This window comes from Asterias amurensis, chromosome 8 (assembly GCF_032118995.1).
Source record: "Asterias amurensis chromosome 8, ASM3211899v1".
In the NCBI taxonomy this organism is placed as follows: Eukaryota; Metazoa; Echinodermata; class Asteroidea; order Forcipulatida; family Asteriidae; genus Asterias; species Asterias amurensis.
In genome coordinates, this window is record NC_092655.1 from 13,861,426 (window position 1) to 13,875,832 (window position 14,407).

Sequence of the window (14,407 nt, forward strand, 5' to 3'; positions counted from 1 at the left end):
CCCAGGGAGCTGAGATGGTTTAAGGAATGATTTAAGGCCCAGTGACCAGGGGTAATAATGTCGAAAGCGCTTTGAGACACCCCGTGAAAAAGCGCTATATAAAAACCGTGTATTATTATTATTAGATATACCAAGTGAGTAGACTGGTCTTTGAAAATTTCCAAAGGTGTCCAGTGTCTTTAAAATAATATTAACAATCGTCGTATTTCTTATTATTGCAGGTGCGTGCATTCTGCCTATAGTCTCTGCACAGATGGACAAGGTCAACCTGCACATCGCTAGTTTCAGCATGAACGGGGCCTCCGGTGAGGTACATTTCCGGGAGATGAACCCCGGACCAGCTGTCACGATCAGCGTTGGTTTGGTTGGTCTAGCACCGGGTAACTATACATGGTCAATCCACGAGAAGCCAATGTTATACGGTCAACGACCGTCGTGTGACGCTGCACTCCTCGGTGGTGTTTATGCCCACGGTGGTGACTTGACGGCTGCCCACAATACCAGTCAAGTACTAGCAAATGGCAACTGGAGTGGAGACTATACCAACCATGTGATCACCCTGACAGGACCGCAAAGCATCACGGGACGAACTCTCGTTTTACAGGAGGTTGGGACTATGACAAAGTACTGCGCGCATGTTGCCAACTCCCGCGCTGTGCTGACGGCACTTGCGAGATTTGACGAGCCGTTTGCGGGCACGGTCACATTCCGTCAGGAGAGGGACGACCCGCAGGCTGTGACGTCAATCTTTGTGGAGCTTTATGATGTAATTGACCCCTCGGCCCAAATGACATACTCTTGGAGAATCAGCAGCAATAGTGGGTTTGAGATTTCAATGGATCTCGAGACTCGGTGCGAGAGAACAAACTCCGAGGTGTACAACCCGACCGGAGATGACGTCACGACATGTGTGAACGACGACCCGAAGAGTTGCCAAATCGGAGACCTCTCTGGAAAGTTTGATGACGTCACCGTTGAGCCCATCCCATCATACTCGACGTACTACGTTATTGATACCAACTTGCCGTTGTCCGGCGAGTATTCGGTATTGGGGAAATCACTGGTATTAAGCAGCGTCGACGGTGCTCCCGTTTCATGTGCGCGAATTACGGAATTGCTACCCAAATCAGTGAAAGCTTTATTTAGTGTCAATGATGTATCAGGAACCGTCATGTTTCATCAAAACTCTCCTTATGACGTCACTAAGATTGAAGTAGATCTGAAGAATCTTCGAGCAATGGCGGGTGGTTTCCACGTGCACGTGTTACCTCCGCCACCTCGTACCTACGCCAGTGACGCACCAGCTAGTTCGGACAACGTTGCTGGTCACTTCAACCCTTACCAAATCGGATCTTTCCCGCAACCTGGCTTTGGCACGAACGACCAGTACGAGGTTGGAGACCTGAGCGGCAAGTTTGGTCTCCTGACGGGTCATGACAATTTCAACGAAACGTTTTACGATTGGAACTTGCCTCTTTTCGGACAAAACAGCATCATCGGGCGGTCACTTGTGATTCACAAGAGTGCGGGTGACCGTTGGGTGTACGCATCTATTGGGTACCCGACCCAACAAAAGACGGTCAAAGCAGTCTTCACGTCTCCGGCTGTTGGAAAGATCGTCTTCCGGCAGGACGTGGACAACCCCGACGCAGACACCTCCATTTACATCGAGATGGCGTACGCTGACGGCACGGGGACCACTTACGGCCACAACTGGCACGTACATAAAACGGCCGTCGGGAATGACTACACTGCCCAGGACAAACGCTGCGCCAGTTGTGAGGGTCACTTCAACCCGTTTGGTGTGCGGCTAGATGAGGGTTATGATCAGTGCTCACCGGAATACCCACTACGCTGCGAGCTGGGAGATCTATCCAAGATGCTTGGCCAGCTCACCATCACGAGTACGATGAACGTCGGGTCGGGTAAGTTGTTCTTCACGGCGACTCGGCTGCCTCTTAGCGGCGCGTACTCCGTTACCGGACGCTCTATCGTCATCCACGAGGTCAACGGGGGTGCTCCCAGGATAGCGTGCGCCGGATTATTAGAGATCCCGCCCACGGAAAGCACAGCAGAGTTATGGTCCGATGGTCCGGTTTCCGGAGATGTTACCTTCAAACAGGACTCGGACTTCGATCCGGTACAAGTTCACATCAATATTGCCGGATTGAGCAGCGTTGCCGGTGGGTGGCACGTCCACAAGTTGCCCATCGATGGGGAGAGCAAGTCGGCCCCGTGTAGCTCCGCAAGCGTGCAAGGACACTACAACCCTTTTGGGATCATTGGTTCCCCTCCTAAGGGCACGCAAGACATGTACGAGATGGGGGATCTAAGCGGTAAGTTTGGATCCTTCTCCGGGATACCAGACACAATGACTCACGTATACCATGACACCAACTCGGCACTCGCAGGGCCGCGTAGTATTATCGGTCGCTCTATGGTGATTCACAAGAGCGAGGATGGGTCGAGATGGGTTTGTGCCACACTCGACCGTAAAACAAATGAAGATGACTTCATCATGCGAGCAAGAGCTGACGTCACAACAGCAGACTTCACTGGTTACTTGAAAGTGGTTAGTTAAATTAATTCATGCAACCGATTCATGCAGGCACATTATTTTTAATCAAGGATTTAAAGATAAAGGCACAATATTGTAAATAAGGACACCACAAAAATCACCGCTTAAAGTTTCAGTTGAATACATTGTCTATACTTGCTGAGAAAGCGGCAACAAACCATCAAGGTGTACTGTCACAAGACCTAGTCAAATCTATCCATTTTAAGCGAGGTGACATCGAGTACAAGACGCATCTATGACCGCAAGATTTTTAAAAGGGCCCTCAGAAATCGATTGGTGCATAAATCTCAGATTCAAATTTTTTTTGATGAATCATTATCAAAACCGTACTACTTTGAAGGGAATAATTTCTCAAAACAGTTTACACCATCAACAGTTGCAGTGCTTAACTCACAGAGTACGTTTTTATGCTCACTGTTGCTTGAAGTATTGACCAATCTAGGACCACATAAATATGAGCATATTTAAAAAATACTCCTTTGTCAGCGTGGACAAACCAGGGCATGAATTTTTACATGTATAATTTCCTAAAACAGCGTTACCCTTCCTTACCCAATAAAACACTAAATCTTTACCATTCATACTGTCCGAAGAATCGTCGAGTCCTCACGTTTCTTCTCAGAACCTTAATCCCTCAAAAGAGATGTACCTACACGTTTTCAAAGTTGTAAAAATATTTCCTATTATCCTTCCACCTTCAAGTCTTATTTGATATCTATCATGTTTTACTCCGTAGAGTCAGACGAGATACCATACTGGAGCACTGGGTGACACCACTGTGGAAATTGGACTGTATTCTAACAACGCACAGGTACGTTTTGGACCTACAGAGCCAATTCACATGAAACAAAACCCTATGAAATTCCTTTCCAGTTTTAACCCCACTGCCATCCCATGTTCGTTTCACACTTGATGCAATTTCTTTTCTAGGAAACACTCAGTACCCCGAAGATATACCGTTTAACCCTCCCACACAGAGTTAACCATATCCCAGAAAATGACTATTTCCCGGGAGTTTGCCGGGTTAGAAAGTCTTGTGTGAAAAGATCAACTAAATTTAAACTTATAGTAAAATGGCTACTGTGTGATCATACTGGTTGAAACTCTCATGCAGCCCACGTAGGAATTCCCATTTTACGAAATCTCAGCTCTTTTAAAGGCAGTGGACACTATTGGTAATTGTCAAAGACCAGTTTTCTCACTTGGTGGATCTCAGCATATGTATAAAATAACAAACATGTGAAAATTTGAACTCAATTGGTAGTCGAAGTTGCGAGATAATAATGAAAGAAAAAACACCCTTGTTACACGAAGTTGTCTGCTTTCAGATGGTTGATTTCGAGACCTCAAATTCTAAATCTGAGGTCTCGAAATCAAATTCGTGGAAAATTACTTCTTTCTCGATAACTACGTTACTTCAGAGGGAGCCGTTTCTCACAATGTTGTATACTATCAACAGCTCTCCATTACTTGTAAACAAGTAAGTTTTTATGCTGAAAATTATTTTGAGTCATTACCAATAGTGTCCACTGCATTTAAAGGGAGCTATTGTTCTATTTGTCGATTTTTAAACAGAGGTACTTTTAATCATCCCTTAGACCGACATATTTTACTGGAACTTTCGTCCTGGGCGAATTATGGATGGATGCCTCGGCTTCGCAGAGGTCTTCAACCCATATGGTGTAATGATAGATATTGTAAGTACAAACATAAAATGGCTTTAATTTTCTGTTCTCAAAATATATTTCAAATTATTCTATTCGATTGAAATCCTGATCCTCTGAGTGTTCTGATTATAGCTATAACTAGAAGTCGAGCGACTGGGGGGAATATTGTCCAAGCTTGATATTTTGAAATGGTACTTCTACTTGAGTGGTACTTGGTAGCCGGTGGCTTAGGTAAATCTGTCCCAGAGATTCTGTCCTCTATATGAAAAATTAACATGGCCTGAACGTCTGACGTCATTCTTATCCTTGCGGATAAAGACAGGGGCCCAGTCTAGGGCTGAAGGAGGTTGATTCAAAATAGGGCGCTGTCAGAAGTAGTTAATTCAAAAGAGGGCGCTATCAGAAGTAGTTTGTACAAAGTTTGCCGTATGGGGGGGGGGCGGGGACGACGACAGAATTTCCTGCCACTAACTTTGCACCAACGCCAAACTCTGCAACACGCTCGTCATCATTGTGGGAGTCCACTCATAATCGTGTAAACGCCTGAAATGCAAACTGCAATGTATAACAAACGGGACATTGACCCTATAACATCGCACAAAAAAGGATTGTTGGTACGTTCCCTGACGTCAGGTCGAATTGAATCAATAATAGAAAATGTTTCACTGTCTTATTTAGTATACAACCTTTGTTTTAATTTTGTAGGGGGCGGTAAAATCGACAAGAGGCCGAAAAATGACGCCAGAAAACAACACTTAACTGCGCCAAATACTTACTTGGTGTTATTTTATCATAAAATGATATTTAACATATTTTCCACCTCTACCTAATGCTCCCATGCAGGACTATGACACTCAATGCGACACGAAGAACCAGTTCCGGTGTGCGGTCGGTGACATGACAGGCAAGCACGGCAACATCAGCAGTACCGTCAAACGAGCCGTTTTCACCGATGTCAATTTGCCGCTCTCCGGTCGGGCCTCGGGTAAATAATATTGCTATCATAAAATCACGGGGTCTGTCCTTCCCTGAACAAAACACTTTAAGCAAAATAATTCGCAATAGACTGTGCAAGTCTCGGGCGCACCGGAGCGAGAAAACACGACAACTGAAGAACTTAATTTTTTTATGAATCAAATATTTGCTTTAATTTTTTCTTAATGCCGAATCTGAACAACAAAAATACCCATTAGAGCTTGTTTAAATTAGTTTTAGCTTTTTAAACTAATACACAATTATCGGTTAAAGTCTATGTATAGACAAAAGTAAAACTCTGGGACAAGGATGTTTGTTTGATCTTAAATGTTTTGAAACCCCTTTTGTAAATCTACGCCCGAATGTGAAACTACTGAAAGCTGGTTTATACGCGGACGCACGATGGTCGCAAGGGCGTTAGATAAACGCGTGACGCATTTTAAAGAGGAAGCCGACGCCTAAGCGACCAATGAAAAGGCTTTCCACCCCGCGCTGCCAAAACAAGCGTCTGCGTAAGTTTCGTGATCGGAGATGGGCACAAATTCTTAATTTTTTACAAGTAACCTGACCTGAGGTCAAGTTTAAACATCGGTTTTTCTTCGTTTTTATGATGACTTTATTTTTACTTTTATATGTTGTTAATTAGTATTACATTTTTAACAACATATGTCATTTTTATAGTCAGAAACTATATTAAACTAAAGTAATGGACGAAACAGAATCTCCCCAACGTAAAACTCCATAAGGTTGGGACCACAATGGTCCCGGAAGTTCAAATCTGCGCGAGACTTGCACAGTCTATTGCAAAAGATTAATGGCAAAACGTAAACAGTCGAACATTGCACCGGCCATTGCTTCCATAACAACTGGCAGAACATCTTATATATTTAGTTAAAACATTGTGAGAAACGGCTCCCGCTGAAGTAACGTAATTTTTGAGAAAGAAGTAGTTTCTTACTAAAATATTTGAATTGAATTCGTGACCTCAGCTGATGAGGTCTCGAACTCAAGCATCTGAAAGCACACAACTTCGTGAGACAAGGAAGTTTTGTTCTTCCATTATTCTCTCGCAAGTTCGATGACCGATTGAGCTCAAATCTTCACAGGTTTGTTATTTTATGCATATGTTGAGATACACCAAGTGAGAAGACTGGTCTATGAAAACTACCAAAGGTGTCCGGTGCCTTTAAACAAAATTTCACAATAGTATCTGTTTACAGATTATAATAATGTTGTGTCGTGGACGGGCGGTCAAGTACAACTGACTCAAGCTTTGATGTTTCTGATCAGCAGAGAGTGGGTTCGAATACCGGTCCTGACGCTTGTTATTAAAAGCAAGACAGTAACCCTTGATTGTTTGCCAACCTTACTTTAATTGCATCCTACCCCATACACACCGAACTCAATCTCAGGTGTTTCTGATCAGCAGAGTGTGGGTTCAATTCCTGGTCTTGACACTGGTGTCATTAGGTGTTTTTGATCAGCAGAGTATTGGTTCAAGTATACCGGTCTTGACATTTTGTGTCCAAAAGCAATACACTTCTCACACACTATTGCTTCGTCCTTCGGTTTGGGACTTGAAGCTGTAGGTCCCGTGTGCAATTGACGTGAAAGAACACAGTGAACTTTCCGCCAAGAAGAGCGTTCGCCCCTGTGTTTCATATCTGGCTGCATTTAGCTTGTTTCACATCACTAATGTTCTTTAATTATAAGTATGGTTCTTAGTAAATTAAAGTAATACACTTTTTGGGACGACCTTCGCGAATGAAAACCGCTATCAGAACTGAATCATATATTAGACATGAAAACATCACACTAATTTCGCTAAAATATTTTCTGAACTATTCTTTATTTTTACCTGCTTGACTTTTTTTTAATGAATCAGTTATGGATGTCCCCTTCCATTTGACCTCAACGAATACGGGTCAACTCGCATGCAGCACCCTGCAGCCTGACAGTGAAACGGGACGTGTGGAATACTTGAAATTCCCAAGTACAACTTCATTTGATCCGTGAGTAGTAATTAAGGTTTTCCATTTATTTAAAAAAGAATTAACCTTTGCTTGTGGTCTATGTTGAAGAAATTCCCAATGGGTTTTTGTAGTGTAAATGGAGTACTGCATGGAGTACTGCAATTTGAGCACATTTAATAGAATTTGTTCAAAAGGCACATTTTTGCACATTGTCATGGGCCGTGCCACCAATAACCCATATTATGCACAGGCGCCATCTTGAATATCTAACGTGATGCATCTTGGAAAACCAAGTAGGCCTACAGGTGCAAAATGAACCAAGCTGTCAAGATGTAACTATGCCACTTTTTATAGTGGTGTGTGATCACGTTGCTTCAAAATGAGTGTGCCATGATTTCACCCAGAATCCTTTGCGCACCGATCATTTGCGAGACCTTTCTATTTAATAAACAAACCGCGCCAATTGGCATGGACTCAATCGAGTTAACAGACGTTGTGTCAAAATCATTTTTTTCTGCAAACTTTTAATTGAACAAATAAAAACATCCCATGACTGGTAATTCTATTTACAACACACTCAACACTATTTTTGAATATTGTTTAACTTTGAGAAAAACTGTGGCTTTGTGCCTTTATGGCTTTCCATAGTTTTCCAACCTTGATTGGCAAACACTCCGGCTGCATATTATGTGCTATTCTTATTCTAATTTATTACTTTGTAACCATTGTATTCATATTGTTCGGATTTCGAAATAAATGTTGAATAAACGATTTGTTAATAAGGCTATATTTTCTCAATTCTTATAGCTACAAGTTTCGGCAAAAGATGCGAGACTCAATGAACTCTCTTGAGATGTGGCAAGTGGTTGCTGTGCAGGATCCCGTGGTGGACCAATCCACTGGCTGCTCAACACTCAAATTCTACCTCATTGGTAACTTTCTGTTTGAATAATTATTTTAAAGCCATTATACACTTTGGGAACAGAAAAAAAAGTTCATAGATTTACACATAACTTGCAGGGTTTACAGAAGGTAATGGTGAAAGACTTATCTTAAAATATAATTCCATGAAATGCTTTATTTTCGAAAAAACTATAAAACAATGAACAATTCTCGTTGTCGAGAATTGCGGATTTATTTTAAACACATGTCATGACACGGCGAAACGTGCGGAAACAAGGGTGGGTTTTCCCCGTTATTTTCTCCCGACTCCGATGACCAATTGAGCCTAAATTTTCACAGGTTTGTTATTTTTTATATCAGTTGTGATACACGAAGTTTGGGCCTTTGGACAATACTGTTTACCGAAAGTGTCCAATGGCTTTGCAGCAAAAGAACGACCGCTGGGTTATTTTAATCATGTATAAAATGCAGATATCCAATAATGGAACATGTGAACATTTCGATTCAAAGGGTGTTCACGTTCTTTAGCTATCGATTATACATTGTAATACAGTGCTAACACACATCGGTGCATGGGTAAAAACCAAAATAAGTATTCTTTACCCCCGATGCAAAATTTAACATCGTTTATATCGTTGCGGTACCCGCTGCCAAAACATAGGATTCGAACTGCCTCTAGCTACCGGGCAACCTCGGTAGTCTAGTTGGTAAAACACTGCTCTAGAATTGCAAGCGTCGTGGGTTCGAATCCCACCCGAGTAACATGCCTGTGATATTTGTTTTCTTCGCAGGACTAGGGAAAGTACTGAGTATACAAAGCTAACACACATCGGTGTATGGGTAAAAACCAAACATAGTATACATTGCAATAGTGATGATACAATAAATAAAAGGGTTGATACAAAAATATAAAAGTGTTGATAAATATCCATAATTATTACATAAATAAAACTGTACCAACAGAATGCGCTGAACTTTTTGCCTCTGTATTACAGGGCCAAACGCTGATGAAATGCACAACGAATTCAAGAGGATGGAACAGGCTGGTAACCTCGGCGAGTACTCACCAACGTCATTATGCAATGGTAAGAAGACAGGGAACTCGACGGTCAGCAATTGGCGCGCTCGGAGTTTGCTTTTTATGGTCAAGCTTGTTCATGGACCAGGGGTCGATTTCACAAAGAGTTAGGACTCATCTTATCTCGAGGTAGGACGAGTAACTCGTCCTAACTTTAAGGTCTGCGTGCAGGGTTGGGACTCGTCCTAAGTCCTAAGATTAGTCTTAAGTTAGGAAGAGTTTTGTGAAATCGACGGCAGGTGGTTTAGAGCATCGATCTCAAGTTCTGGTGGTTAAGTCATCGAAGTGTGGGTTCGAATCCCGGTTATGACACTTGTGTCCTTGAGCAAGATGCTTTAGTGAGCTGAGAAAATTCAAAGGAATGTTGTAGACCAGTGGTCGATTTCACAAAGAGTTAGGACTAGTCCTAACTTAGGACTAGTCCTAAGAGATATACAAAACGTGTGGCTAGTGCTAAGTTAGGACGAGTAAGTCGCCCTAACTCGAGATAAGACTAGTCTTAACTCTTTGTGAAATCCACCCCAGGGCACTTTGTAAAGAGCGCCGGTGTCAGATGCAATTGTGTCCGCCATGCATATGCAATCGTGTCCGGGCTGTGCAAAAACCGTCCGGCGGACATGTACATGTATGTGCGCGCTTAAGCGAGCGTGCATGCACTGAACCTACGTATGCAGCATGAATATTCACGTATTTTATGATTGCAGCGAATACCCAACGGCCGAACATTTCCCATGTCATTCATGACATGCACTTAGCTTGTAAAAAAAAATGGCGAACGTGTTCCGTCGACCAAGGGCGTTTAATTAACTGCAAGGACGGTTTTGCATGGGGCGGACACAGCTGCATATGCAAATGTGTCCGGGCAGACACAATTGTATTATGCAGCAGCGTCTGGGCGGACACGATTGCATATGCATAATCGTCCGGCGGACATTATTGCATATGTCCTCCGGATAGTATTGCTTAGATGTTAATAATAGTATTGTCGACTGATAGGCCTACTCTTGTTCGTTGAAACATGTGTTTGGTACCAGGCAATGTCGACCCCAGTCGACAAAAATGACCTTTGTGTGAATTGGGTCTCAATTGAACCTCATAAAATCAATACCTTGTTATTTAGCACTGGTTTTTATAAACAAATAAAATGACTCTATACATCAAGACGTATAACATTATTTGGAACTATACACTTTTCTTTAGAGGCAGTGGACACAATCGGTAATTACTCAAAACATTTTTAGCATAAAACCTTACTTGGTTGATGGTATAAAACATTGTGAGAAACGGCTCCCTCTGAAGTAACGTTTTCAAGAAAGAAGTAATTTTCCACGAATTCGATTTCGAGACCTCCGAATTAGATTTTGAGGTCTCGAAATCAAGCATCTAAAAGCACACAACTTCGTGTTACAAGTATTGTTTTTTTCTTTCATTATTATCTCGCAACTTTGACGACCAATTGAGTTTAAAATGTTCCCATGTTTGCTCTTTCATATGTCGAGATACACCAAGTGAGAAGACTGATCTTTGACGATTACCAAAGGTGTCCAGTATCTATTTAAATAAAGCTTGAGAATCAGAGGTACTTGTTTCGGAAAACCCAAACACAAAGAACTTATCGAAAATGACTCTGTAATTTTGAATAAACAAGAACAGTTTGAACACAAAGTTCCTTCCAATTACGAATAATTAAAACAATGTTGTAAATTATCATTTTTTATTTTTTATTTTTATTTTTTTTTGGTCCGCAGTGGATGACGTGAGTGGAGCCTCTACTGCCATCACCAGCCCAGGCAGGGCCCTTCTGGCTGCTGTCATGACGCTTCACTTAACTCTGGTAGTACTCCAATCTTCGCGCTAAAACAAAATCACTTTTCTCATAATTTTAAGCACCGACTAGGGCCCAATCACATAGAGCTGCTTAAGTAGCAAATTATTGTTGGACGTTTTCTGCTAAGCAAAAATAAGCAGGATAACAGTTACAAATGGTACATTGTGTAACGCTATTTTTGGCTGATTGTACTTTTCTTTTGAGAATATTTTTTTAATATTGCTTAGCTACTTTTTGTGCTTAAGCAGCTTTATGAAATCGGGCCCCAGGCAAAGCAGTTTTTCGTATTGTATTTATTTGTAATTAATATTTCTACAAATATAATATGCACACCCAGTACACAGTTTGTAGCATATCCTGTTAAGATCAAAAGGTTCATAACAACTTAGTTCAAATGTTTAGACTTGATGCACATGACGTCATTTGGCACAATATGTGCGTCTCCATTGTTTCGTTATTGTTTTACCTCTAAAATGGCGTCTGGATGGTGTAAATGCAAATGTACTTTTTTATAATCAAAACAAAAAACATTCAAAAGCTCGACTATTTTTTTGTATATAATTTGGAAACGTTACACTCTTGTCTCTGTCGCTCATGGTGGTGTGTTATTACATGTGTAACAAAATGGCGGACGTCAATCTATCCAAGGTCTGTACATGAAGTTCAAATGGTGGACTTTTGAGACGCTAGGAGTGCGTTTCGGCGCCAAAACCAAGCCCAACCTAGTCATTATGTCGGTTACCGTTTGGTCTGAGCAGCCTCGTCACCGCTGAGGTTAACCGAACGCGCGGAAACGCTCAACCGTTGACCAAAGTTTCTGGTTGGGGTTGCCAAAACGCACTCTATATATGTGTCAACATGGAGGCTTACCAGGTAAATTAATTGATATCGGTGATGTGCGTATGCTCAGAACTACACAAACAATGGAAATTAACCTGGAAAGTCCGTTGCCATCTAGCGTCCCAAAAGTCTCCCATCGGGTAGAATGTTGTTTAGAATGGTATTAAATTTTAAAGAAGGAGAATTAACCGTGCCAATGAGGGCGTTTTACAGCCGTTGTTTTCCTGAAAATTGATCGAGGTTTAGGTAGAACATACGAATTCTTGCAAAGTGGATTTGCAGGTTGGGCTCACTATGACGCTTGAGGGCGCTTAATTTATATTTTCAGTACGAAAAGTATCTAAACTAACATCTTACAAACATGTCTATTTAAAAATCATTGTGACACTAAAACATCAGCACTGGAAATCTATTCTTTTAGGTTTCATTATCCTGCGAAAATGTGCTTTGTATAATGATGCCACCTGGAAATCTATCTTATCTTGAATATTATTAATGTTTGTGAAAAAAACACAGAGATAATGGTTATGGCAATGTTTATTGTTATTTGGGTTTAGGTTTTGGGTTTTTGTGTGTTAATTGTGCACTGAGGTGAACTGCAGAAATGGTGGTGTTAAAGTTGACACCGTTACATTGTCAAATAGAGATACCGATTAGAGAATCAACATTAAGAATTAACATCATTGTGTAGTATATGTTTCCGAAATGTATCCCTTTTTTACAGAAGTGTAAATGTTCTTGAAAATCATCTATATTTATAATAAACCAGTATTTAAAAACAATCAAGTTATTTTATGCTTAACTGTTTTCTAGTGTACGGCAATTTTGTTTCACGTAGCCGCCCCACCTCACATGGCAAAATTTCAATGAGCTGCTTAAGCAGAAAAAAAGCAGCTTAGCATGCTATGCCTACCAGAATAGGGTTACCAACCAAAATACCGTGTCACCATGTACAAGATGTGACTGGTATCCTGCTACATTTTGCTCAGCAGTAACTTTTAAGCAATATTTTCTGCTGCACCAGCTCTATGAAATTGGGTACAGTATGTGGGTGCGTTCGTTTAGCTTCCCTTGGTCGACCCCGGTGTGTAACGGTTTTTCCCCAGGACGAACGTGTGCAGATAGTTACCCACGTTAGTCCTGGGAAAAAAAAAAACGCCACACACCGGGGTCGACCCAGGGAAGCTAAACGAACGCACCCATATAAAACATTTCGCAGTTCTGTAAACAGTCAGAGCGCCCTCAATCTACCGAGATAATCTCCCTTCAATTGAATTTGATATCTTCAGCACCAAAAATACCATGACACAATAGGCAGCTCATTCATTCATTCATACTTGGCGATTGTATCCGAAAGGGTGAGACTTATTAAGCTCCCTATTGATTGAATCTTTACAATTGAATGTTTGAAGAAAGAAAACACCATTCAGTGCAATGCGACCGGGTAAAAGGCAAACGCAGAATACATTGCATTGACCCTTAGCGCACAAGTGGCGTTCTGTATTATGTGTGCTAGCGCCACCGATCCACACATTAGTGTTCAATGGGGGTGCACCGGGGTCGGGTTTGTATTATGGCTCCGTTTACCACCGACCAACTTGTATTGTGTACGCCATGTGTGTGTGTAATTGTCGCTCAGTTTGGGGGCGTGTACATTTGCACAGCGTTTAGCTTGGAACCCACGACCAGTATACAAGGAAACTGACGAGTGGGTGATTGGTAGATAACAACCCGTAATACCAATGACTACTAATGAAGAACGGAACACTCACACAGTTTATAAGCAGGAGATTGACGCTCGAGTTACGTCACTGCTCTGAGCTCGCACCCAGGCTTCAAGTACCCCACACACTGCCGGGCGTCCCGAGCCGTTGAACGGTACCCGATGATTGGCGTTGACATCAATGTTCCTCGGAGTTTTTGACGTAGTGCCCACTGTTCACTTCGCTTGGAGTTTTTGCTCAAGGGTCGATCCAACCACCTGGAAATCAATAACAGGATCAATAACTGACTACCAAGATGGAATATCTGCCAATTATAACCTGCTTCGTAGGTAAGTTGAATTAGTTACGGTAGTAAGGCTCATCACTCGGTGGTTTCTCTCACTACCTTTCAAATTAATAGTGGGCCCCGGTTCGAGCCCAGGCCGAAGCATTGCATGTGCATTGGGGTTTTTCAGTCCACCGTGTTTGGGTTTTTCCGTTAAATTACCTCAGACAAAATACACAACACTACTCTCTTCCAGCAGAAACCCAAACCACACTTGTTCATGCTTGCTTTCCAACATCTTGACAAAACTTTAACTTAATGTTTATCTTCTTCCTGACCGGCACCCTTGATTGTTTTTTTTTTTTCAGTAAAGTGCGCCTTGTAATGCTGTAGCTTATTATTATTTTTTATTATTTACAGGGGGCTTTCGGTCAACTTGGATCGTTCCAGTAAAGGGTACCCATAAAATTCGTGGAAAGTGTTGTTTTGATTGTGGTTTTTATTACGTTTAAAGGCACTGGACACCATTGATAGTTACTCAAAATAACTGTTAGCATATACTGACTTGGTACTAAA

The 14,407-nt window shown here is 41.8% G+C and overlaps 2 protein-coding genes across 3 annotated transcripts in view; both read left to right on the forward strand.

The window, feature by feature from the left end:
* The window catches only part of LOC139940871 (uncharacterized), a 31,705-nt gene extending 20,268 nt beyond the window's left edge, over positions 1–11,437 (forward strand). For both annotated transcript variants that reach the window (XM_071937247.1, XM_071937246.1), the window contains exons 2-9: positions 222–2,572; positions 3,315–3,389; positions 4,177–4,275; positions 5,089–5,230; positions 7,106–7,232; positions 8,001–8,125; positions 9,092–9,181; positions 10,923–11,437. In XM_071937247.1, coding sequence (XP_071793348.1) covers positions 222–2,572; positions 3,315–3,389; positions 4,177–4,275; positions 5,089–5,230; positions 7,106–7,232; positions 8,001–8,125; positions 9,092–9,181; positions 10,923–11,032 — 3,119 coding nt within the window. In that variant the 3' untranslated portion in view covers positions 11,033–11,437. The remainder of the gene's footprint in view (positions 1–221; positions 2,573–3,314; positions 3,390–4,176; positions 4,276–5,088; positions 5,231–7,105; positions 7,233–8,000; positions 8,126–9,091; positions 9,182–10,922) is intronic.
* A 1,965-nt stretch (positions 11,438–13,402) lies between these two features.
* The window catches only part of LOC139940899 (uncharacterized), a 44,199-nt gene continuing 43,194 nt past the window's right edge, over positions 13,403–14,407 (forward strand). Inside the window, exon 1 of the mRNA XM_071937283.1 lies at positions 13,403–13,895. Within this exon, the coding sequence (XP_071793384.1) occupies positions 13,862–13,895 (34 nt within the window). The 5' untranslated portion in view covers positions 13,403–13,861. The remainder of the gene's footprint in view (positions 13,896–14,407) is intronic.